Genomic DNA, 27650 nt, shown 5'->3' with positions numbered 1-27650 from the left:
TTCTTCACTTCAAACTGGTTTATAATTTTCTCATCGCCAAATAGATTTGCAGCAATAGCTGTTGAAGACAGGTTTCCGGAACACTCCCCCCGTCTGCTATTGGTCAGTCACACAGGTAGCCCCGCCCCCAATGCGCATCATTGGCTGAGTCATAAGTTGACATGTTGGCGACAGCTCACATTATTCTGAGCTTCTCTACGTTAAACCGACCTCCATATCGCTTTACGTATCATTTCAAAGCAGCGTTATGGAAGATGATTGTTTATGAGGTATTCTGATTAGTTTGCCAAAGTAACGTCCATAATGCAGTGATGTACAGCTTAGCAAAACATGCTAGGTAACAATTACAACTTGTGCTCCTAATGATTACAACAAACTCAGTTTTGTATGTGGATCCAAAGTCTGAGGAATAAAGGCACAGTATGTCATTTTCCGTCTCTTACTCGACTCAGAGGCGTGTCTTGACTCTTGAGTGGGCGGAGCTTTTATTTTGCCGCGAGCTCTTCCGCTTCTTCCGCTCGTGTGTGTGTGTGTGTGTGTGACGCATCGCTGTTGTATCCTCTCACACACACGTGCGTGTGTTAAAGTGATGTTGTAACGCTACTATGAGATGCTTGTTAACACTGCGGTGAGCGAGATCATATTAGGCGGTAACACACGGCACTCTGAGCGGTAAATCAACAACAGCAGATTTAAACAAGAACAATAAGACGAAGAGAACAATCATTAGTTTCTGTCCATTAATGATCCAAACAGTGTCTGATAAAACACATCAGATATTAAAGCGGCGATAGTGTTGCCATGGTTACTGCACAATAACGGCAGCGGGGATGATGATGTCACTGATAGGAGATGCACACACACACACACGGATTTCTCTGAATTTAAACATTCTTGGGAACATTTGAGATAATCAATCAATCAATCAATCGCTCTTCTCCAACGCCGATTGTGTCAGAGCAGCTTCAGTGTTAAACAGGACAATACTGCAGCAGAATTAGATTTGGCTGTACAGTCGTTCTTATGCACAAGTCAACAATATATAACACTGCTCTAATAGCTTTTAAATATTTTAATCCACAAATCTTACATATTGTTCCTTTAAATAAGTCGTTTTTTCCTTCCCCGCCAGATCACTTAAATAGTTAAGAATGGATGACGTAGTTTGCCATCGCGACCATGTTTTTGGGCACATTTACGTTTATTACGCTGTGTCCAAACTCAAATACTTCCCTAATATAGTATGCGAAAGACAGTATGCGAACAGAGTAGTATGTCCTATGGCCTACAACTTCTGAAGTGTGCATTCGATGGACCCTTCCCATGAGGCCACAGGAGAGGATTTATAAATGGACAGGTCACATAACGACAAAATGCTGGATGTATACGTCCGGATTACATTACATTCATTCATACTAGAACATACTTTTTTAGTAAGTTCAAATTCAAATGTAGACAAATGTAGTAATTTCGGACGCAGCTTTAATGTATTTAGTATTTCATTCATTTCATAGGCTATTTCTGGGTTTCTCACAAATGGAAGTCGTCAAACTTCTATTAAATTTATTTATTGTTGCGTTTCCATTTGATCAAACAGATAACAAATGCAGCGTTAACCTAGCTAACAATTTGAGCTTATAGGAACGTTTCCCTAACATTCGCATTAAGTTATAAATATGTTTTCTGAATGCTCTTGGAACGTTAAAAGCGTCCAGTTTTTTAAACATTGTTTTAACCTTTTTATTAGGTTATAATAACGTTATTTAAAACATTATTAGAATTTCTATTCTCTTTTATATAAACGTTATACTAACGTTTTAAATAACGTTCTTATGAGGATGTGAATGATCAAATTAAATATGTTTTCTCCTTTAATGTACTTGCTTTTGTTTACTGACATCTTACTCTTTCTTAAAATAGGTAAAACTTTTATATTTATATTACATGTATATTTAATAATCATTTAGTTTACAATCTGGGATTTTTCTTGATTGTAAAAAATATATATATTACCGAAAAATAGCATTTAAGTGTCATCCAGTCACTGGATATATAAATTACGTATCTGAAGTTTAAGAAAAAAGCTGTAGGCTATGACTAATTTATAATGACTAATACTTTTTTAATGTATTAACGTTTTAAAAACGTACTAGCAATGTAAGAATAGCGATTTAAAGCTATATAGCAATAGCAAATAAAGCTAGCATAACGTTCTAATAACTTTACTGCAAGAACGTTTTTTTTTTTTTTGTATAACTTTGAGAACTTTCTGAGAACGTTCCCTGTTAGCTGGGAAAGGATTTTATGTGTTGATTGGTTGCAAACGTAATCTAATATAAACTATAGTGTAATAAATGTACATAAATGTTTTTAAAAATAAAACAAATCAGGATTTACGATGACCGTTAAAACGCGCGTCATTTTAAAATACCAGCTGTTACTGGTTAACAAATGACGAATCGCGTTTTTGATGAAATACACACATAAATAATGCCAGAATGTGTGGAACTGTTCATGTATTGCACTGTTTCATTAGGGTTATTTATACTTCTAATGCGCCGCTCGACCACTAAACGTCGCCCGTCTTCCGTGTTGACGCCGGAAGCGCCACGTGACGTAGAAGAAGAGCGTCTTTTTTTGCGCCTGCGCACAAGCGTGACTTCCTTTTCGACATCCCTATCGAGAGAGACGAGATGGGCCATCAGCAGCTCTACTGGAGTCACCCCAGAAAATACGGCCAGGGCTCCCGATCCTGGTCAGTTCTGGTTCCGTAGCGAGTTTAATGAGGTCGGTTCGGGAAAGCGCGGGAGTTCGGGTCGCGCGGTCCGTCGTGTGTGTGTTATTTCATCAGGAATGTGAAGCACATGCGAACTAACATGGCGGCCGCGCGTCTGCTCGAGCTGCGTCTGTTAAACAACAATGGGGGATTTATCTCGGTGAAATACGTGTTTATGAAAAGTTTTAGCCGGATGAATAATTACTAAGTGTTCCTAATACCGCCTGTCGTATCATTAAACTAATATATAGGCTACAATGGGGCTAAAGGCGCTTTAAAGGTACAGTCCACCCGAAGATGAGGATGAGTAAAAGTCGTTATCTTCAAAAATATCATCTTTGTGTTTGTAAGAACTCCCGTTAGCTAGAATGTGCTTTTCACCACTCGTAGTGTGTTCTTGGAAAATATACAGTTTTATATTTAACATTGAAGCTATTGATTTTGTGAAAATGATGTATTTTGTTTTAATACCTTATAAATGTGTGAGGTGTGGCAATAGACACCGTATTGATAACTACTAGAGCAAATGTTTTTCATGTGGGTGTTCAAAAAAATCACTGGCAAACTTTGCACTTCTTTTTTTTGTTTAATAAATATACAATCAATGGTAATATTAAACATGCTAACTATTATTTTAACAAGTAAACATTCTGAAAGCTTTTGGCATGCCATCATTTAATACGGCTTTACAGTATTGTTTAATTATATGAATAATACCTATAATTTGTAATGTTTTCATTATAAGTATGGTGATTTAGCTCTAAAGGTAGACGGCAAATGTTGAAAAATCTACACGTTAAAGTCAGCCGGCTGATTATTGTTTATTAATGTGCCTTTTACTCTGCTTATGTATTCTTCTGTTGTTGAAAAACTAATGCTTTAATTACCTTTAAAAACTCAAAATTAACAAATTGTAGACAATTTTTTTTTATCGTTTCTCATTTGCTACTTATTGACAACAACAAAAGCATCAAATATTAGCTCAAAACAGCAGAGAATCAACTTAATCACGTCAGGATCAGACGGATTTTAAGGCTGATTGCAGATAATTCATATAAACAGTCATTTCATATAATTGTTTTACCTTTTATCACTTAACCACCCAGTGTGAGCCAGGAGCTAATTAATTATTCAATATAGTAAGTAGGGATGCAACAATACAGTTAGTCCACGATTACTTTACTTTAAAAAAAACGTGTGCACATTTCTAGTGTAGTGTATAATATAAAATAAATATATAGAAATTTACAATTGATTAAAAATTGAAAATACATTGATTTATTAAATATTTTTATTATTCAAGAGCAGTGTGAATTTTCTTTTTGTCTCTAGTTGTTTTATTAACATAATTTCAGAGGTGAACTGTCCCTTTAAGGACAAGTGTTGCTGCGCTACTGTCACTTTAAGACCTTCTCGCATCTCATACACACACACACGACTTTACTTTGACTTTAGACATAACCGACTGTGTTTATTTATGTTAACCTTGTGTGTGTGTGGCCGTATTAGCGCAGTAAGACACTTAGTCCAGTAATCTCGTGTGTTTGACAGGCTTTAAGTGCGCGCTCAGCATAAACAGCCAATGAAACGTTTATCTGACACGGCTTTAAAACGCAGCAAATAATGAGCTTTGGTGATTGTGAATAACTAGTGTTGTGAGTTTAACTGACTCCAGCATTTCAAGCGTGGCTAAACACCGCCTAACTTTAGAGCATATGATTGGATATTAGCTCACATCAGCGCGGAGACTCGCACTCAAACACAGCCGAAATAAACTCAGAGAAACGCTTAAAACGGAGGGAAATAGAAATAAATTAAATGCAACCGAAAATTCACAAGTGCATATTGAACCGTGAATGCCGTAGCAAACGGTTCAATATTATATTGAGAATTGTGGCATCCCTAATAGTAAGTATTGTGTTTGCATGCATTTTTATTCTGGCCTGTTGTTGTTTTTCAGCCGAGTTTGTTCAAACCGACACGGTCTGATCCGTAAATACGGACTCAACATGTGCCGTCAGTGCTTCAGGCAGTACGCCAAAGACATTGGCTTCGTCAAGGCAAGTGTTCATGCTTTTTTTTTGCAAACAATTAATACATTATTACAAATTAATGCGTTTTATGGCAATCAATGCATGCATTTTTATTGCAAATTAATGCATTTTTATTACAAATTAATGCGTTTTATGGCAATCAATGCATGCATTTTTATTGCAAATTAATGCATTTTATTGCAAACAATTAATGCATTTTTCCTGCGATCAATTCATGCATTTGTATCACTAGTCTTTCTCATCAGAAGGCGATCAAGCTGACCGTCTGCATTTCTTTCATTTGTGTATTTTGAATGTATGACTTCTAAAACGGAGCGCTTTCTCTTCTGTATTGCTCCAGCTGGACTAAACCTGTGGACGCCTGAGCTTCCGGGACAGGGAGTCAACATCCATCCCGACGTCATGAAGTTACTCTGGAAAGTTCAATAAAACAAGTTTTTCTTTGTTCAAAAGTTGCAACGTGTCTTTATTATAGAGGGAATGGAAAGGGCTCGAATTCTGTAAAGTGATTGATTATTGGTGGTTCTGATTAATTTCCACTGACCTAATCAACATTAACTTTTACTCATCGGAAAACACAAGTGATCGACATTAATGCTCGTCTGTAATTGAAGTAGATACGAGTTTTGGTTGCAGATACTCTAATCATCTTACAGTAAACTGATGAACCCAGAAATGGGAAGTATAGCAATCCTCAGGCTTAGATGGGCATCAATGCCAAATGGCTGACTGAAGGGATGCAGAAGAAAAACATAATATTTGTGAAGGAAAGATCAAATCTCCCTGACAGGAATGAGGATTTGTTAACAAAGTTGATAAATATATACAAAAATAAATGCATAGATGAGCCTCAGCAGATCAGGCAGTGACTCCAGTGTTTAATAAGAATATGCTCAGTTTGTGTGCTATATAATGTAGATTCTAATGCATCGAAATCAGAAAGCATGTGGAATTCTGGGTAATGAAGTCCAAACAGTAAGTATGGCTTTCATGTATATGTCAACTTGCCTTTCTTTTCAGCGGTCACGAGCATAAACCACTCAGACTAGTATTACCAATGATGTTAAAGTGGTTTAATCTACAATTTACACCCAAAACCAGTCGACGAGGATGGGATTCGAACCCACGCGTGCAGAGCACAATGGATTAGCAGTCCATCGCCTTAACCACTCGGCCACCTCGTCATGAGCGCAGTTAGTTTTAACTTACTAAATTGTAGTAAACAACCGGTTTAATAACAATAACATGACTCATGAATATTAAATACGAGCGGCGCGCCCTCGTGATGGTGTGTTAATTAATATTCATGAGAAACGCCTATTGGCGGATCTGTCACCCTTAAAAAACCATAAATATACATCGCCAGATCAGATTTATCCCACTAAATGAAAAGCTGTTTTTACTGTTTCAATGTGATGAGATAAAAAAAGAAAAGCCGTCTTTGCGGGCTGGACGCGCTGTGGAGTCAACATGAACTGATGACTCGTATGAACCGGTTCTTTTAGGTGAGTCGAAGACTTCATTCACTAAACAAACGCTCTGTTTTTCTATTTTTCTTTTCTTTCGGGAATCAGACAATTAGAAAATCGTTTTCTTGGAAGTCCTTTGAGAAACCTAATCCCCGCGATCGTGGTATTATTTTCTACAACGCTTGTCATCGTTTATTTTGACCTGTGTCATTTAACTTGCTAGACAGACTTCATGTTGGCTTGATAAGAAGGTATTTTCTTAATGTAAAACAGTTTGAAGGTCAGGAACTCGGGATAGATTAGATAGATAGATGTGAAATTAGCTGGGTGTATTGGGTGGTTGCTAGGGGGTTGCTATGCTTTTTAGGACGTTATTTCTGGTTTAAGCGCAACAAAAACTTTTAAATTAGCTAACATTAAACTGATTTTTTTTTGTAGTATTTACTTTTAAACTTTTTTCACTCAGATAATTGCTTTTAAACTATACAAATAATTAAAGAAACACCAGGTGGCATTAGTTGGGTGGTTGCTAGGGGGTTGCTATGTTTTTTCCCATTCTTTCTAGTTTGAGCAACAAAAACTTTTGAATTCGCAAACATTACACTGAAAAATGTAGTAAATTTCACAAATAATTACAGAAACACCAAGTGACATTAGTTGGGTGTTCTGGGTGGTTGCTAGGGGGTTGCTATGTTTTTTTGCCGTTATCTATAGTTTAAGAGCATCAAAAACTTTAATTCGCAAACATTACACTGAAAAATGGTGTAGGATTTACTTTGAATTTTTTTTCGCTTAGTAATTGCCATTAAACTTTAGAAATAATTACAGAAACGTTAAGTGACAATAGTTGGGTGCTCTGGGTGGTTGCTAGGGGGTTGCTATGCTTTTTGCCATTTTTTCTACTTTAAGAGCAACAAAAACTTTTGAATTCGCTAACATTACACTGAAAAAATTAGTAAACTTCAGAAATAATTACAGAAATGCTAAGTAACATTATTTGGGTGCTCTGGGTGGTTGCTAGGGGGTTGCTATGTGGTTGCTAGGCTTTTTGGGACATTCTTTCTAGTTTAAGAGCAACAAATACTTTTGAGTTCGCTAATATTAACTGAAAAATGGTGTAGGGTTTACTTTGAAACTATTTTTATTCAGAAATTGCTATTAAATTTCACTGAAAAATGTATTAAACTCCACAAATAATTAAAGAAAGGGCAAGCGACTTTGAATTAAACTTGAAAGACTGAAACAGTATTTTCCTGTAAACGTGCTTCAATATCTTTGTTTTATTTATAGCTTTTAACGTGTGTACACATTTATATTTCTGTTTGTCTGAAATATAATATGTATGAATGTATCTATAGTATATTATAAACATATGATCACACAATGTTTAATATATCATCTAATGCCTATAATTATACAAGCATACAGCTGTTATATTTAGTATAACATCCTGAGTTATAGATTTGTGTAAGAGTATTATGTTGAACACACACACATTTCCAGCTGTTGATAATGTGTTCTACACGCACGCACGCACGCACGCACGCACGCACGCACGCGCACACACACACACACACACACACACACACACACACACACACACACACACACACACACACACACACACACACACACACACACACACACACACACACACACACACACACACAGCTTAAGTCCAGTTTGTGAAGCCGCTTTGAGACACTAGATGGCAGAAACGTGAAGCGTTTGAAGAGCTGATACGCTTTATTCCACTACAGCTGCAGAAATCCTTATGAGATTAATCTTATCGCTGAGCTTTATAATAATTAGTTTGATTTCAGAACAGTGATAACAAAAGCACTTTTATGATGGAAACAATTAAAATGCTTCATTATTTCTCCCACAGTATAAGAGTTCATATTACATTTTTTTGTTTGTTTATGGTTTTACTATAAAAGCATAATTAATCTGCAGTTACTGTAGTAAAACCATGGTTATTTATGAAGTTACCAATGGTTTTACTGCAGTTGTTGGAGTAAACAGGTTATTTTGTAGCTAGTTACTATAGATTTACTACAAAAATAATCAATAAACCATGTTTAATGTAGTAAAACCAGGGTTCATTTTGTAGTTGCCTTGGTTTTACTGCAAATGCTTTTAGTAAAACTAGAGCTTTACAATTCTGGATAAATACTAATAAATAATAACAATAAATAATAACAAAAACTAAATAACACAATAAAATAAAATAATGCAATTTACTAGGGGCTCTGACAAAATATTGTTGCAGTCTATGTATAATTTTTTTAATTAGAATAAATTATTCAATGACTCCCTCATAACGATTTCACTTGTTTCATTTCTGGATGAATCAATGTTTTCTGTACGAATCTCTCGAGTGAATGATTCAATGACTCCCTCTTAACGATTTCACTTGTTTCATTTCTGGATGAATCAATGTTTTCTGTACGAATCTCTCGAGTGAATGATTCAATGACTCCCTCATAACGATTTCACTTGTTTCATTTCTGGATGAATCAATGTTTTCTGTACGAATCTCTCGAGTGAATGATTCAATGACTCACTCATAAAGATTTCACTTGTTTCATTTCTGGATGAATCAGCGTTTCTAAATGAATCTCTTGAGTGAATGATTCAATGACTCACTCATAAAGATTTCACTTGTTTCATTATTGGATGAATCAGTGTTTTTGAACAAATCTCCTGAGTGAATGATTCAATGACTCACTCATAAAGATTTCACTTGTTTCATTACTGGATGAATCAATGTTTTCTGTACAAATCTCTCGGGTGAATGATTCAATGACTCACTCATAAAGATTTCACTTGTTTCATTACTGAATGAATCAATGTTTTCTGTACGAATCTCTCGAGTGAATGATTCAATGACTCACTCATAAAGATTTCACTTGTTTCATTATTGGATGAATCAGTGTTTTTGAACAAATCTCCTGAGTGAATGATTCAATGACTCACTCATAAAGATTTCACTTGTTTCATTACTGGATGAATCAGTGTTTTTGAACAAATCTCCTGAGTGAATGATTCAATGACTCACTCATAAAGATTTCTCTTGTTTCATTACTGGATGAATCAATGTTTTCTGTACGAATCTCTCGGGTGAATGATTCAATGACTCACTCATAAAGATTTCACTTGTTTCATTATTGGATGAATCAGCGTTTCTAAATGAATCTCTTGAGTGAATGATTCAATGACTCACTCATAAAGACTTGTTTCATTATTAGATGAATCAGTGTTTCTAAATGAATCTCTCGAGTGAATGATTCAATGACTCCCTCATAAAGATTTCACTTGTTTCATTATTGGAGGAATCAGCGTTTCTAAATGAATCTCTCGAGTGAATGATTCAATGACTCACTCACGTCTCTTATCTCCACCTACTGGTGTAATAATGCAATGACACAATCTTTATATGAAGCATCAAAAATCACAGTTCCTCTAGTATGATTTAAATAAGGCAGTGAGTCATAATCTGGTTTATTTCAGACAATAAAAGCAGTTTAATAGCTGACCTTACAGCAGGATGATCTGAGCAATGATATGGATATACAGTAGAGTGATATTTATGGGTTTTTAATGGTGTGCTTTGCCCATAAAATGAAAGCCGAGTTAAATGTGTAGCGGTAGCAGCAGATCGGAGGCCTTGGCCTTTCTGTGTGATGTACTCTGCAGCCAGATTTCCCTCGGCTCGCCGTCTATTTCCAAGATAACAGGAGAGCTGAGCTGTGCTGGCGAGGTCTGTTGGCATGGAAACGCTCGTGTGCGAACGCTCATGACGATACACTTGTTTCTTCACGGCGGGGTTTGACCTTTGAGCTTATCTTTTTTCCACATGTACGCATGATTTCATTTGTGATAAGAGCAATAAGTCTGGCGGAAAAGTACTTTTCTTCTTTTGCAGCAGGACTCAGCAGATATCAGATCAGAGCATTTGATTTTGCTCTGTTCACATTTCACCTTTAAATCACATGGACTAAGAAATCAATCGAATAAAATCCTATTTTGCATAAATAAAACAAAGTATGAAAATGAAATAATAAATTGTGACGTTGTTTTTATGACAATGAATCATGCATATTTCTTCCTAAATGCATCCAGACTTTTTACTGATAATTATTTTGGGGTAATTCTCAACATTATTAATATTATTATTATTATTTAATTATATAATTATATTACAGATTTGAATAAAAATGACTGTAATAAATTTCTTCCAATTAAAGTAGCATATTAGTATAAATTAAAGGCAGGACAACAAATTACTACTATGAATTAATATTATAGTTAGTTATAGTTATAAAAAAATACCATCTTAAAATCACACACACACTTATACACCAATCAGGCATAACATTATGACCACTGAACAGCACTGATGATCTCCTGTTAGTGGGTGGGATATATTAGGCAGCAAGTGAACATTTAGTCCTCAGAGTTGATGTGTGTGAAGCAGGAGAAATGGGCAAGCGTAAGGATTTGAGCGAGTTTGGCCAGATTGTGACGGCTAGACGACTGGGTCAGAGCATCTCCAAAACTGCAGCTCTTGTGGGCTGTTCCCGGTCTGCAGTGGTCAGTATCTATCAAAAGTGCTCCATGGAAGGACCAGTGGAGAACCGGCCACAGGGTCATGGGCGGCCAAGGCTCATTGATGCACGTGGGGAGCGAAGGCTGGCCCGTGGGGTCCGATCAAACAGACGAGCTACTGGAGCTCAAACTGCTCCAGAAGTTAATGCTGGTTCTGATAGAAAGCTGTCAGAATACACAGAGCAGCTCAGTTTACCTGAGGAACACACGGCCCCAGGATGCACTATGGGAAGAAGGCGAGCCGGCGGAGGCAGTGTGATGCTTTGGCCAATGTTCTGCTGGGAAACCTTGGGTCCTCCATCCATGTGGATGTTCCTTTGACACGCTCCACCTACCTAAGCATTGCTGAGACCATGTTCAGCCTTTGATGGAAACGGTATTCTGGTGGCTGTGGCTCTTCCAGCAGGATAATGCTCCTGACACAAAGCACAAATGCTTCAGGAATGGTTTGAGGAGCACAACAACCAGTTTGAGGCGTCGACTCGGCCTCCAGATTCCCCAGATCTCAATCCAATCGAGCATCTGTGGGATGAGCTGAACAAACAAGTCTGAACCATGGCAACCTACAGGACTTAAAGGATCTGCTCCTAACATCTTGGTGCCAGATACCACAGCACACCTTCAGGGGTCTAGAGGAGTCCGTCAGAGATGGGGCAGCACAAAATTAGGGTCATAATGTTATGCCTGATCTGTGTATATACAATTTTAAAAACGCAAACATTAATTTTGAATAATTTGTAAGAATTGTTTTATCTTCAATTTTGGAGAGAAATATGACCCGAAAACTTTTCTTCACAGGTTTTGTGAGATTCACTCTTAAAGCAACACTACGTCACTTTTTTTGTGCTCAAATGATATCATGGGATGTTTCACGAGCCCTTTTTCCAAACCGTGTTTTTGTCTTATCCTGAATAACTACGGTACACTAATAATAAGAGTTTATATGGGGACTATTTTAGTGCGGTTCGGTTCTCGCCATGGACATAAACAGAGAGAAGGCGCTCCGGCTTTAGTGTTCCTCCGCATGCAGTTCTGTTTCTTAACCACTAGAGCGGCAACAGTTACCTAGTGTTGATTAAAGGGTGACGGTATGCCAGATTAGATTATGTCAGGATAATAACAGTTAGAGGAGAAAATGGGTGGAGCTTATGTGGAGCTCCTCCTCTCTAGACATCCAGTGGGGAGGAGCTAATGTAATTAGGACCTCATGGGTGGAGCTAGAATATCCGACTACACCCACAACTCTATCCCGGCTCCACCCCATTAGACGTCCAGAGAGGAGGAGCTGTACTTTGACTGCAGTGAGCACTGTTTCCCTGTCGAGTCCTGTGGAGGTGCTGTGTGTGTGTGTGTGTGTGTTCAGAGCTGAAGGTGCTGGGCTACTTTATTCCCTCAAAGGCGCGTCTGAACTGAGACATGCAAATGGGATAAGTTAAGAGTCAGCCGTGATAAGATGATCAACAGAGGCGGAGCTAATGAAATATTCCAGTGTTTGAAGTGCTCAGTGAAAAAACTCAAGGTGTGTGTGTGTGTGTGTGTGTGTGTGTGTGTGTGTAAGAGAGAGAGAGAGAGTGTGTGTGTGTGAGAGAGAGAAAGAGAGAGAGAGAGAGAGAGACAGAGAGAGAGTGTGTGTGTGTGTGTGTGAGAGAGAGAGAGAGAGAGAGAGAGAGAGAGAGAGAGAGTGTGTGTGTGTGTGAGTGTGAGAGAGAGAGAGAGAATGTGTGTGTGAGTAAGTGTGTGTGTGTGTCCACTGCATGTTCTTGTATGTATATTAAGGCACTGAAAGTTTGAGGTTTGAGTGATAATAATGTAGATTCATCAGACGAGCTCAGATTCAGATGAGCACTAATAACAGTCAGACGCAGCGCTAGAGTGTGTGAGTGTGTGTTCTGAGCCGTGTGGCCTTTTGCTAACCACTGATGGGAAGTGGAATTACTCTTGAGTGCAGAGATCAAGGAGTGACATTTAACATCACACACACACACACACACACACACACATACACACACACACACACACACACACACACACACACACACACACACACACACACACACACACACACGCTGCGCCTAAACCTACCCATCACACACACAAACACACACACACACACACACACACACGCTGCGCCTAAACCTACCCAACACACACACACACACACACACACACACACACACACACACACACACACACACACACACACACACACACACACACACACACACACACACACACACACACACACACACACACACACACACTGCCCCTAAACCTACCCATCACAGGAAACATTCTGCATTTTTACTCTTCTACTTACATCCTGTGTGATTTATAAGCGTTTTGAAAAGTGGGGACACAACCCTACGGATCATAAATGCATCATATTTACCAGCAAAGATTGATAATAATCAGCGCTGCCAGTAACGCGTTAATATTTCCAAACCAGTAATCAGATTAAAGTCCCTTATTCGAGTCACTGTCAGTTACTAAATGTAGTCATTTTCCTTCGTAAAAAATACAAAATATAAATTTTTGCTTTCCTCCTGCGTCTCGAAGAGAATACATTTTGAGGAAATATTTTTTAATTGCAACCTAAAATGTCAAATGACGTTACTGTTAAAAATGCACTTCCAGTAAAGTGAGCGTTGGCGAAACCGGTCGTCATTTCTGTGTTGAGGCGGCGGCGGCGGCGTTATCGGAAATGGCTGAATGTAACTCATAAAGTAACTTGTAATCTATCTTAGTTTCTTAGTTACTTTTAAAATCAAGCAATCTGTAAAGTAACTAAGTTACTTTTTACAGGAGTAATCAGATTACTTTTTCAAAGTTACTGTGGTAACACTATGGGGGTAATATTGTTGCGTTATTCCAAACAAATATATTGTTATCCAAAATAATAAATAATTTCACAAATCAATAGAATGAGATCCACAAATATATGCGGGAGTTTCTCAAAAGTAAATTAAATTCACAAATAAATACAATGACATTTGCGAGTAACAAAAAAAATCCACACGTCAAAAACACACAACTCTGCATTGCATAAGCTGCATGTGCATTTGTGGATCGCAGCACAGCGCGTGGATTTTGAAACATTTCTAGCGTCTAGACTCAATATAATCCACAAATACGTAGACTCCACTCTTGAGTGAATGATTCAATGACTCACTCATAAAGACTTGTTTCATTACTGGATGAATCAGCGTTTTTGAACAAAATATGTCTGATGACATAAAAGTTGGATGTTTTTTAAGGTGATGGGTCAATTTATCATTTGTAATAAACGTTCACAGATGGGAAGGAAGGAGGCGGGAACCGGCAAACGTTTAACAACTTTTATTAAATAAACGAAAGTAAACCGGAGACAGCCCCTCACGGACGCCTGCCCGCACACACATAACAAAACCTAAACAACTCAACGTAAAGTCCAGGCCTGGTCCTCTCTCGTCCGTGACTGGTGGCGCTCGTCCTTAAACGCCTCCGAGCTCCCTCATGAGAGGACTCGAGACCGGTGTGGATCGCAGGTGACGCTCCTTCAATCAATCAATCAATCAACTTTATTTATATAGCGCTTTTACAATCACGATTGTGTCAAAGCAGCTTCACAGTGTCAAACAGAATAATATTGCGACAAAATTAGATTTGGCTGTACAGCCGTACTGGAGAAAACAGTGATGTTATCAGCTTATTTTAATTTATCATATAGCAACAATGTTGGCAGATCAGTATTATAGTTTATAGAATTAAATAAGACCTAATTCATACATTTTATTTGTATAATAAGTTGAATAACTTTAATCATATTTTTAGTGTCCCCAACTGAGCAAGCCAAGCCAAAGGCGACAGTGGCAAGGAACCGAAACTCCATCGGGGCATGATGGAGAAAAATAAACCTTGGGAGAAACCAGACTCAGTCGGGGTGCCAGTTCTCCTCTGGCCTATTAACACACCGTGTAAGGTCTGGCAACCTTACAGGTCAGAAATCATATTAGATCGGATTATTCAAAATTTCAGGGTATAACGGAAGGGACAGATTTATTTGAAAATAAATGATGGGATGGGGCGTCGATTACACAAGAGTATGAATACATGAAAGATCGGAATTATTGCGCCGAAGACGGGTTTTGAGCATGTCGTGCCAGTGAGGCAAATTCAGAGGAGACACCATTTGACACGGCTCAGCAGACACTCCAGGATGAGCTGGTCATGTCCAGGCAGGTCCACCATCCGATCCGGACAGGGCCCAGATCCGGGATAAACCTCGGGATAAACAGAGAGACTAACATTAGCGTAGATGTCACTCTTTTTATGATGTAACGAGTACATCAGGTGTTATGGGAAGTGTTCCCGGTTCCGGCTGACCTAGTTAATGCAGTCTAACAATCAGTCAATTGATCTGAATAATGAGAGTTAATAATGTTCTGTGTGTGTGCCATAGTAAAGAGATGTGTTTTTAGTCTAGATTTAAACTGACAGAGTGTGTCTGCTTCCCGAACAATGCTAGGAAGACTATTCCACAATTTAGGAGCTAAATAGGAAAATGATCGACCGCCTGCAGTTGATTTAGATATTCTAGGTATGATCAACTGGCCAGAGTTTTGAGACCGCAGTAGACGTGATGGAGTATAATGTGTTAAGAGCTCGCTTAAGTACCGGGGAGCTAAACTATTTAGTGCTTTGTAAGTAATAAGCAAGATTTTAAAATGTCTGCGATGTTTAATAGGGAGCCAGTGCAGTGTTGACAGAACTGGACTAATATGATCATACTTCCTGGTTCTAGTAAGAACTCTAGCTGCTGCGGTTTGGACCAGCTGGAGTTTGTTTATTAAGCGAGCAGGGCAACCACCCAGTAGAGCATTACAATAATCTAGCCTTGAGCTCATGAACGCATCGACTAACTGTTCAGCATTTTGCATTGAAAGCATGTGCCGTAATTTAGATATATTTTTAAGATGATAGAATGCGGTTTTACAGATGCTAGAAACGTGGCTTTCAAATGAAAGATTGGTATCAAAGAGCACACCCAGGTTCCTCACTGACGACGAGGGCTTGACAGAGCAGTCATCAAGTGTTAGACAGTATTCTCGGTTACTACTTGTGGAACTTTTCTGTCCAATAATTAAAAATTCAGTTTTATCTGAATTTAGTTGCAGGAAATTACTATTCATCCAATTTTTTTATATCAGCTATGCATTCCGTCCGCTCCTTCGCAATCACATCCCCGGTCTCACTCGCTCCTCCCATGTCCCTCGCTCGTTCACCTCCCCACATCATTATATTTAGCTTTTAAATCCACATTTGTTTAGTCCTAGTGTTGTGATATCCCCATATCTGCATCTGCTGTAAATCCTCTTCAGTTCCAGTCACTGAACGAAAAAGGCCTTTCTTCTGTAAACATAATCTGAGCTGATGCCAATGGTAGAGACACTATCGCTTCAAATAAACGAAACTCCTCTAAATCCTGCCCTCGGCTACAGTAGGTCAGTCAAACTGAGCTCTGTTTTAACCACATCTTTTCCTCAGCAGGCTTTGAGCTGAGCGTGTGATTGAGTCGACGTATATTCATCTGAAATGAAGAGAGCGGCTCGCCATCGCTGCCCTTTTCTCTCTGTCAGACTGAATCAAGTTCAGCGGGAGTCGCTTCATTTCTACTGCGCTCACTTACTCTGTCTGTCGCTCCTCACTTTTCCACGGACAACATACACACACACACACACACACGCACGCACGCACACACTCGTTTGTTTTTGTCACATATGGGGACATCCCATAGGCGTAATGGTTTTTATACTGTACAAACCGTATTTTCTATCCCCTTACACTGCCCCTAAACCTACCCATCACACACACACACACACACACACACACACACACACACACACACACACACACACACACACACTGAGATGGCCGAATTGAAAAGGTCTTAATCTATGTGGAAACCCCGGCGTTTAGTTTGAATCCTAATTCGGTCTGCCAATCGTGTTGGACGAGATGCGACGCTGTTCAGTTTAAGTTTGACTCCTGTGTGTGTGTGTGTGTGTGTGCTTGTTTTTGTGACATATGAGGGCCCAAGTGTGTATAATGCCATGGGTATGACACAGGTATTACAGGAGAGGGTGAAATATGAGGACATTACCCATGGCCCCACTTTACAAAAGGCTTATAAATCACACAGGAGGAGTTTTTATGAGAAAGTAAAAATGCAGAATGTTTCCTGTGATGGGTAGGTTTAGGGGCTGTGTGTGTGTGTGTGTGTGTGTGTGTGTGTGTGTGTGTGTGTGTGTGATGGGTAGGTTTAGGGGCAGGGGCAGTGTAGGGGGAAATAGAAAAAATCGCCTCATGATTCGGATCGCCAAAGTCACGTGATTTCATCAGTTTGACTCAGAATCATGAATCGATTCACTGACTCATAACGGTTCGAAGCTTTGTTCTGAAATCGGCCATCACTATATAAGTCGTTATTTAGTGTTTTCCCGCACTAACTCTATTCTGGCCTCTTCATCAATGATTGTAGAGCCGCTGTAGTGAGATGGGCTTTGTAACGACGTCTTTAGTGCCTTTATGGGTCTTGAGAGAGGAAATGACATTGGTGTCAATGAAGGCCTTTCTGAGCCATCGGATTTCAACACTAATATCTTCATCTGTGTGTGAAGATGAGCGGAGGTCTGACGGCTGGCCAACCACAGGAGGAATTAATCACACAATTCACATTACTGGCTGAACTAACCCTCTAAATGTAGTCTCTCTCTGCAAGAATAGGAGATTGATTTGTTTAATGGGAATGTTGTTCCAAAGCCAACAAGGGCTTTGATTTAGGAACGTCACACGGCATCGGATGCTTCCAGAAGTCCCGGAGTTCATCACTCAAAATCAGACACACATTTGTGTGAGTCTCCAAAGCACTCAGCCGTGGTTGTGTGAAGCACAGAGTGATTAGCCCATCGAGAAGCTCTCCAATCTCCAACACAAAGAGCTAATCTGCCCTGTGGCCGTGATGGGCTTTCTCAGCCATCGAGCCCATCAGAGCTGGCCTTGCATTTCCTGCTGCGATAATAGGGCTGAAGGATCCAGAAATGCGTGGATATTTGGCCTCTGAAGAGCCAGCGAGTGGATAAATCAGAAGCTGGAGTGCACCATACGTGGGTGTTTAACTTTTACAACTAACGGATGTTTTAATCTTCCCTGCTTCTGTGTTTTTCCCTCGACGAGTGCTTGAACTGTCAGTGAGTCATAATTTATAACCTCGTTCCTCTTTTATTTCAATTGCAAATCGACAGAACATTCACACACTCCAGCTGAGAGTCACTAACTCAAACCAGCAACTCGACTAACCTAAATGCATTTTTGCTTTTACGGTAACAAACTATTTTTTTTACAAGTATGGGTAGGGCTGGGCGGTTTATCGAGATTGTACAATATATCGATATAATTTTACGAGACGATACGCAACGAGGCAATACCGTTTACATTAATATTCAGCAGATTGATACGAACACATCTGGAAAATAGTGCAGAATGCCCTGTCAGGTGCTCTGAGAGAACAGCTACTTGACAGACAGACATATATAGATTAGATAGGCTAATGTATTGAATATATAGGCTAATATAGTGAATATATAGGCTAATATAGAGAGTATATAGGCTAATGTATTGAATATATAGGCTAATATAGTGAATATATAGGCTAATATAGTGAATATATCGGCTAATATAGTGAATATATAGGCTAATATAGTGAATATATCGGCTAATATAGTGAATATATAGGCTAATATAGTGAATATATCGGCTAATATAGTGAATATATAGGCTAATATAGTGAATGTATAGGCTAATATAGTGAATATATAGGCTAATATAGTGAATGTATAGGCTAATATAGTGAATGTATAGGCTAATATAGTGAATATATAGGCTAATATAGTGAATATATAGGCTAATATAGAGAGTATATAGGCTAATATAGTGAATATATAGGCTAATATAGTGAATATATAGGCTAATATAGTGAATATATAGGCTAATATAGAGAGTATATAGGCTAATATAGTGAATATATAGGCTAATATAGTGAATATATAGGCTAATATAGAGAGTATATAGGCTAATATAGTGAATATATAGGCTAATATAGAGAGTATATAGGCTAATATAGAGAGTATATAGGCTAATGTATTGAATATATAGGCTAATATAGAGAGTATATAGGCTAATATAGTGAATATATAGGCTAATATAGTGAATATATAGGCTAATATAGTGAGTATATAGGCTAATATAGTGAATATATAGGCTAATATAGTGAATATATAGGCTAATATAGTGAGTATATAGGCTTATATAGTGAGTATATAGGCTAATATAGTGAGTATATAGGCTTATATAGTGAGTATATAGGCTAATATAGTGAATATATAGGCTAATATAGTGAATATATAGGCTAATATAGTGAGTATATAGGCTAATATAGTGAATATATAGGCTAATATAGTGAATATATAGGCTAATATAGTGAATATATAGGGTAATATAGTGAATATATAGGCTAATATAGTGAGTATATAGGCTAATATAGTGAATATATAGGCTAATATAGTGAATATATAGGCTAATATAGTGAATATATAGGCTAATATAGTGAATATATAGGGTAATATAGTGAATATATAGGCTAATATAGTGAATATATAGGCTAATATAGTGAATATATAGGCTAATATAGTGAATATATAGGCTAATATAGTGAGTATATAGGCTTATATAGTGAGTATATAGGCTAATATAGTCAATATATAGGCTAATATAGTGAATATATAGGCTAATATAGTGAATATATAGGCTAATATAGTGAATATATAAGCTAATATAGTGAATATATAGGCTAATATAGTGAATATATAGGCTAATATAGTGAATATATAGGCTAATAAAGTGAATATATAGGCTAATATAGTGAATATATAGGCTAATATAGTGAGTATATAGGCTAATATAGTGAATATATAGGCTAATATAGTGAATATATAGGCTAATATAGTGAGTATATAGGCTTATATAGTGAGTATATAGGCTAATATAGTGAATATATAGGCTAATATAGTGAGTATATAGGCTTATATAGTGAGTATATAGGCTAATATAGTGAATATATAGGCTAATATAGTGAATATATAGGCTAATATAGTGAATATATAGGCTAATATAGTGAGTATATAGGCTAATGTAGTGAATATATAGGCTAATATAGTGAGTATATAGGCTAATATAGTGAATATATAGGCTAATATAGTGAATATATAGGCTAATATAGTGAATATATAGGCTAATATAGTGAATATATAGGCTAATATAGTGAATATATAGGCTAATATAGTGAGTATATAGGCTTATATAGTGAGTATATAGGCTAATATAGTGAATATATAGGCTAATATAGTGAATATATAGGCTAATATAGTGAGTATATAGGCTTATATAGTGAGTATATAGGCTAATATAGTGAATATATAGTCTAATATAGTGAATATATAGGCTAATATAGTGAATATATAGGCTAATATAGTGAATATATAGGCTAATATAGTGAGTATATAGGCTTATATAGTGGATATATAGGCTAATATAGTGAATATATAGGCTAATATAGTGAATATATAGGCTAATATAGTGAATATATAGGCTAATATAGTGAATATATAAGCTAATATAGTGAGTATATAGGCTTATATAGTGAGTATATAGGCTAATATAGTGAATATATAGGCTAATATAGTGAATATATAGGCTAATGTAGTGAATATATAGGCTAATATAGTGAATATATAGGCTAATATAGTGAATATATAGGCTAATATAGTGAATATATAGGCTAATATAGTGAGTATATAGGCTTATATAGTGAGTATATAGGCTAATATAGTGAATATATAGGCTAATGTAGTGAATATATAGGCTAATGTAGTGAATATATAGGCTAATATAGTGAGTATATAGGCTTATATAGTGAGTATATAGGCTAATATAGTGAATATATAGGCTAATATAGTGAATATATAGGCTAATATAGTGAATATATAGGCTAATATAGTGAGTATATAGGCTAATATAGTGAATATATAGGCTAATATAGTGAATATATAGGCTAATATAGTGAGTATATAGGCTAATATAGTGAGTATATAGGCTAATATAGTGAGTATATAGGCTAATATAGTGAATATATAGGCTAATATAGTGAATATATAGGCTAATATAGTGAGTATATAGGCTAATATAGTGAGTATATAGGCTAATATAGTGAATATATAGGCTAATATAGTGAATATATAGGCTAATATAGTGAGTATATAGGCTAATATAGTGAGTATATAGGCTAATATAGTGAATATATAGGCTAATATAGTGAATATATAGGCTAATATAGTGAGTATATAGGCTAATATAGTGAGTATATAGGCTAATATAGTGAATATATAGGCTAATATAGTGCATATATAGGCTAATATAGTGAATATATAGGCTAATATAGTGAATATATAGGCTAATGTAGTGAATATATAGGCTAATATAGTGAATATATAGGCTAATATAGTGAGTATATAGGCTAATATAGTGAATATATAGGCTAATGTAGTGAATATATAGGCTAATATAGTGAATATATAGGCTAATATAGTGAATATATAGGCTAATATAGTGAATATATAGGCTGATATAGTGAATATATAGGCTAATATAGTGAATATATAGGCTAATATAGTGAATATATAGGCTGATATAGTGAATATATAGGCTAATATAGTGAATATATAGGCTAATATAGTGAATATATAGGCTAATATAGTGCATATATAGGCTAATATAGTGAATATATAGGCTAATATAGTGAATATATAGGCTAATATAGTGAGTATTATATTACACCACAGTGCTGCTCCTTCATGTTTATTCATTGATTATGACGTTCACGTTCACTCGCCTGTACTGTGATCAGTCACGCCACATTAAAGAGCATTTTTCGTTTGAGTTTCCTGATAAATGGACAGAATGTGTGAATTTAGTTTGAAGTGTGTCGCGCGTAAAACAAGCCGACTGTTAAAGATTGCATTCGTTACTATTTGGACACGTGTACTGCTCCGGAATCCCTGAACACACAAACGAATAATCAGCACACAAGCTAAAAGCTCATAGCAGAACCAATCTACGAGTGTTCAGGATTCTCTCAGACTATCGCTGTAGTCTTCTGAGGTGTAAAGGGTTTCCTTGGCGTCCATCATCGTTCTCGCTGCGCTGAATGCAGTTCAATTAGACTTGAAAGACTACGGAAGAACAATGTTGCTAAGAGGAGTTGACCTCTGACCCCGCACTGATGCCGTACTCACTCAGACAGGCCTCCGCAGCGCCGCTAATTATTTCTCACTGATGGCCTAATCCATCAAGCGAGACGGACGGGAAATAAAAGAGAAGAAGTGAGGAGGAGCGTGGGACTCCATTAGGTGTGTGTGTGTGTGTGTGTGTGTTGATCTCCCATGATCCCCTCCGGCCCTGCACAGACACCACAACCTCATACGGCTCGCCAGGAAGTTTTGTCAGAAGTATGAATATAATATTTAGGGGTGGTTTGGCTGTGTTTGATTGCTGTAACGTGTGCCGTAGCACGAGTTTCAGTGATCATTAAATCCCAGCAAACGTTTGCATTAAGTTATGAAAGCGTTGTTCTCTGAACGTCCAGTTTTAAAATGTTTTTACTTGTTTGTTCAAATGTTAAAACAACATTCTGTTTAATCATTTCACAAATATGGGAATGTTACTTCTGAATGTTCTCGATAATGCAGAGTTCACACAGCACAATTTTCAGATTCAACCCAATCGCTGGGTTAAAAAAGCCCAATCTCTGGGTTAAAAAAACCCTTTTTCTGGGTTAAAACAGCCCAATCGCTGGTTTAAAACAACTCAATCACTGGGTTAAAACAACCCTTTTTCTGGGTTTAAACAACCCAATTACTGGGTAAAAACAATCCCTTTTCTGGGTTAAAACAACCCAATCGCTGGGTTAAACAGCCCAATCGGTGGTTTAAAACAACCCAATCTCTGGGTTTAAACAGCCCAATCTCTGGGTTAAAACAACCCAATCACTGGGTTAAAACAACCCTTTTTCTGGGTTAAAACAACCCAATCACTGGGCTAAAACAGCCCAATCGCTGGGTTAAAAAAAACAATCGTTGGGTTAAAACAGACCATTCTCTGGGTTAAAACAGCCCATTCTCTGGGTTAAAAGTTTTAACGCAGAGAATGGGTTGTTTTAACTTAAAACAACCCATTCTCTGGGTTAAAACAACCCAATCTCTGGGGTTAAAACAGCCCATTCTCTGGGTTAAAACAACCCAATCGCTGGGGTTAAAACAGCCCAATTGTCGGGTTAAAACAACCCAATTTCTGGGTAAAAACAACCCAATCACTGGGTTAAAACAACCCCTTTTCTGGGTTAAAACAACCCAATCGCTGGGTTAAAACAACCCTTTTTCTGGGTTAAAACAACCCAATCACTGGGTTAAAACAACCCTTTTTCTGGGTTAAAACAACCCAATCGCTGGGTTAAAACAGCTCAATTGCTGGGTTAAAACAACCCAATCGCTGGGGTTAAAACAGCCCAATTGCCGGGTTAAAACAACCCAATTTCTGGGTAAAAACAACCCAATCACTGGGTTAAAACAACCCCTTTTCTGGGTTAAAACAACCCAATTGTTGGGTTAAAACAACCCTTTTTCTGGGTTAAAACAACCCATTTTCTGGGTTAAAACAACCCAATCACTGGTTTAAAACAACCATTTTTCTGGGTTAAAACAACCCAATCACTGGGTTAAAACAACCCAATCACTGGGTTAAAACAGCTCAATTGCTGGGTTAAAAAAACTCAATCGCTGGGTTAAAACAACCCAATCGCTAGGTTAAAACAGCTCAATTGTTGGGTTAAAACAGCTCAATTGTTGGGTTAAAACAGCTCAATCATTGGGTTAAAACAGCTCAATCGCTGGGTTAAAACAACCCAATCGCTGGGTTAAAACAACCCTTTTTCTGGGTTAAAACAACCCAATCGCTGGGTTAAAACAGCTCAATCATTGGGTTAAAACATCTCAATCATTGGGTTAAAACAGCTCAATCATTGGGTTAAAACAGCTCAATCATTGGGTTAAAACAGCTTAATCATTGTGTTAAAACATCTCAATCATTGGGTTAAAACAGCTCAATCGTTGGGTTAAAACAGCTCAATCGTTGGGTTAAAACAGCTCAATCATTGGGTTAAAACAGCTCAATCATTGGGTTAAAACAGTTCAATCATTGGGTTAAAACATCTCAATCATTGGGTTAAAACAGCTCAATCGTTGGGTTAAAACAGCTCAATCGTTGGGTTAAAACAGCTCAATCATTGGGTTAAAACAGCTCAATCATTGGGTTAAAACAGCTCAATCATTGGGTTAAAACAGCTCAATCATTGGGTTAAAACAGCTCAATCGTTGGGTTAAAACAGCTCAATCATTGGGTTAAAACAGCTCAATCATTGGGTTAAAACAGCTCAATCATTGGGTTAAAACAGCTCAATCGTTGGGTTAAAACAGCTCAATCATTGGGTTAAAACAGCTCAATCATTGGGTTAAAACAGCTCAATCGTTGGGTTAAAACAGCTCAATCATTGGGTTAAAACAGCTCAATCGTTGGGTTAAAACAGCTCAATCGTTGGGTTAAAACAGCTCAATCGTTGGGTTAAAACAGCTCAATCGTTGGGTTAAAACAGCCAAATCACTGGAGAAACTGAAGCTAATAATTCAATATATGAAGCACCTGATGGATCCCTTTAAGGCTTGATATGGAACCTGCTCCTCTGCTGAAAGAGGATTTGACCACAGAGCCAAAGTCCAGAGTGAAAATAAACACCGAACAGTGTGAGCAGCAAACCAAAGAGAGAAGCCTTTAACCCCTGAACAGAAAGGGTTCCGGCGCTGCAGTGAGTGTGCGGAGCCGGTTTAACAGCAGTCTCCACGCCTCCGCTGGCTGATTATATATATTGTGCGTGACATTAACTGCACTTCCTCCATGCCGATGCTTATAATGGCCGTCTGGACCCTCATTAAGTCCTCCGAGTTGATCCGTGATAACCTCGTGTGTGATCCGGAGGATAATGATGATTCTGGAGCTTCATTTAAGAGCTCTTTCCTCCCGTTTCGCACATTTGCAGCGCGGCTCGTCGGCTAAAGATCAACCGGAGAGCTCGGGATGGCGGAGGACAATTGGCCAGCCCGTGAAACTTTAATAAAGGCCATGAATTAATCAATAAACGGGCAGGACACATGAAGAGGAGTTAGCATCGGTGAAGAGAGACTGTGGCCCACAGTGCCGGCTCTCCTGAATAAATCATTTCCCATGATGCTCTTGTGCTGTCCTGCGAGCTGATAGGTTGCTGAGTAAAGCGTCCTTGTGTGTGTGTGTGTGTGTGTGTGTGTGTGAATGCTAACCGCGGATGCTATTAGCATATTTCACACTCGTTGATTTCTGCTGGGAGAGTCTGTGGTATGTGGATGTCAATGCTGCATCATTAAATACAGTAGTTAACGAACATCTACAGTGTTTATTATGGGATTTCATCGGCTAAATTAGGCACATTTTTATATATTTATTATTTTTAATACTTTCAAGTCATTCTAAGGGCCTTGTTGAGAACCATTGGTTGAGAATCATGTGATTATTTAAGTTTATAAAGCACACACACACACACACACACACACACACACACACACACACACACACACACACTGATAAAACAGAGAGGTGTAGTGAGGAAAAGGTGAACTAGATAAGGTTAGTTTGGAACGGAGAATAATCTCCAGTTTAACCTCCGCCGGTTCTCAGGCCTCAGCTCGACGTGCTGTGAATACAGACGAACGGCGGCTTCGCTTATCTGCAGCGTCAACTCCTCCGCCTTCGCTGAATATAATGCAGGCGTGGGTTCACCTTCACTTTGGCTTTGTTCCACCATCTGCGGGACTGCTTGGCTGTCTACACACACTGTAGAGGCCTAACTAGTTCACTTTACTTCACATCTTACCTTAACTGCAGAAATCTAGTAATATGTATTCACATAATATACCTTACGGAAGCCCTTGACGGCCATGGATAATAATTTTTTCTGTCTTATCTCGTGATCATGACTTTATTTTCCTGCCCCGCCCCTGCTGCCCCAGCCACACCCCCTTCTGCACAAGCCCCGCCCCACATATAAAAATGTGCCGATATGTATCATTGATGGAAACGATATATCGCGATGTTAAATGCGACTACATGGATAGTTGGTGGAAACGATATATCACGATATACAAATGTGCCGAAATGTATCGTTGATGGAAACGATATATCGCGATATAGAAATGTACCGATATGTATCGTTGATGAAAACGATATATCGCGATATAGAAATATGCCGATATGTATCGTTGATGGAAACGATATATCGCGATATATAGTTGTTTTATCCAAGGCTCAGCTTGCTGTAGTCGGCCTGTTTATAAGGTATAATTCACACACACACACATTTACAAATGTACCACAAATGTAAACTCTGTCATCCTGAACTCATCATCATGTCATTTCTCGTTTAACTTCCAAACACAAATGAAGATATTCTTTATGTAACCTGAGGGATTTCTGTCCCTCCATTTAAAGTCCATTATTCCTCTCAAACTTAAAAGATCTAAAACAGATGCTTTCCTGCGATTAGAGCTGTGACGGATTGCATTGATCATCTGAAGTGCACACACACTCCTTAAAGTCAAAGCGCAAACATCATTTAAATCACCAGAACACATTTAGTTTTAGTAGTATGATTCAAAGCATTTAGATGGTTTATTCTTATATGCTTAGTGCATTAATAGCGGGACGAGATGAGCACCGGAAGAGTTAATGAGGGGGAAAAACTGAACGTTTACGGAGTTTGTGACATTATTACATTAAATGACTAAATGTAATGTATAATGATGCAATGGGGAGCAATATTTGTGGATCCTACTAATAATAATAATACACAAATAATAATATTATTTTAATAAAAAAATTGCAAAAAAACTCCCCTCTTCTTTATGTTGGCTTAAAATATTGGGATACATATCGTACCGTGAGTTCTGTATCATGATATATATCGAATAGTGAGTTCAGTATCGTGATATATATTGAATAGTGAGTTCAGTATCGTGATACATATCGTATCGTGAGTTCAGTATCGTGATACATATTGAATTGTGAGTTCAGTATCGTGATAAATATCGAATAGTGAGTTCAGTATCATGATATATATCGTATTGTGAGTTCAGTATCGTAATATATATCTTACCGTGAGTTCAGTATCGTGATAAATATCGAATAGTGAGTTCAGTATCGTGATATATATTGTATCATGAGTTCAGTATTGTGATAAATATCGAATAGTGAGTTCAGTATCGTGATAAATATCGCATCGTGAGTTCAGTATCGTGATATATATCGTATCATTAGGTTCAGTATTGTGATATAAATCGTATTGTGAGTTCAGTATCGTGATACATATCGTATCGTGAGTTCAGTATCGTGATATATATATTGTATTGTGAGTTCAGTATAGTGATAAATATCGTATATTGAGGTCAGTATTGTTATATGTATCGTGAGTTCAGTATCATGATATATATCGTATCGTGAGTTCAGTATCGTGAT

The 27650-nt window shown here is 37.6% G+C and overlaps 2 protein-coding genes and 1 non-coding gene across 5 annotated transcripts in view; 2 read left to right on the top strand and 1 right to left on the bottom strand.

The window, feature by feature from the left end:
• The window catches only part of LOC137041735 (armadillo-like helical domain-containing protein 4), a 281479-nt gene that overhangs the window by 73397 nt on the left and 180432 nt on the right, over window positions 1-27650 (top strand). The window lies entirely within an intron of this gene.
• rps29 (ribosomal protein S29) overlaps window positions 2601-27650 on the top strand; it is a 45759-nt gene continuing 20709 nt past the window's right edge. The window contains exons 1-2 of the mRNA XM_067416987.1: window positions 2601-2755; window positions 4737-4900. Of these exons, the coding sequence (XP_067273088.1) occupies window positions 2694-2755; window positions 4737-4900 (226 nt within the window). The 5' untranslated portion in view covers window positions 2601-2693. The remainder of the gene's footprint in view (window positions 2756-4736; window positions 4901-27650) is intronic.
• trnas-gcu (transfer RNA serine (anticodon GCU)) lies at window positions 5933-6014 on the bottom strand. The gene has a single exon. It is a non-coding gene; the product is annotated as a tRNA-Ser (tRNA).

This window comes from Pseudorasbora parva, chromosome 15, assembly GCF_024679245.1.
Source record: "Pseudorasbora parva isolate DD20220531a chromosome 15, ASM2467924v1, whole genome shotgun sequence".
NCBI classification, from domain to species: domain Eukaryota; kingdom Metazoa; phylum Chordata; class Actinopteri; order Cypriniformes; family Gobionidae; genus Pseudorasbora; species Pseudorasbora parva.
The sequence above is the reverse complement of the archived record's forward strand: the minus strand, read 5'-3'. Positions and strand labels throughout refer to the sequence as shown.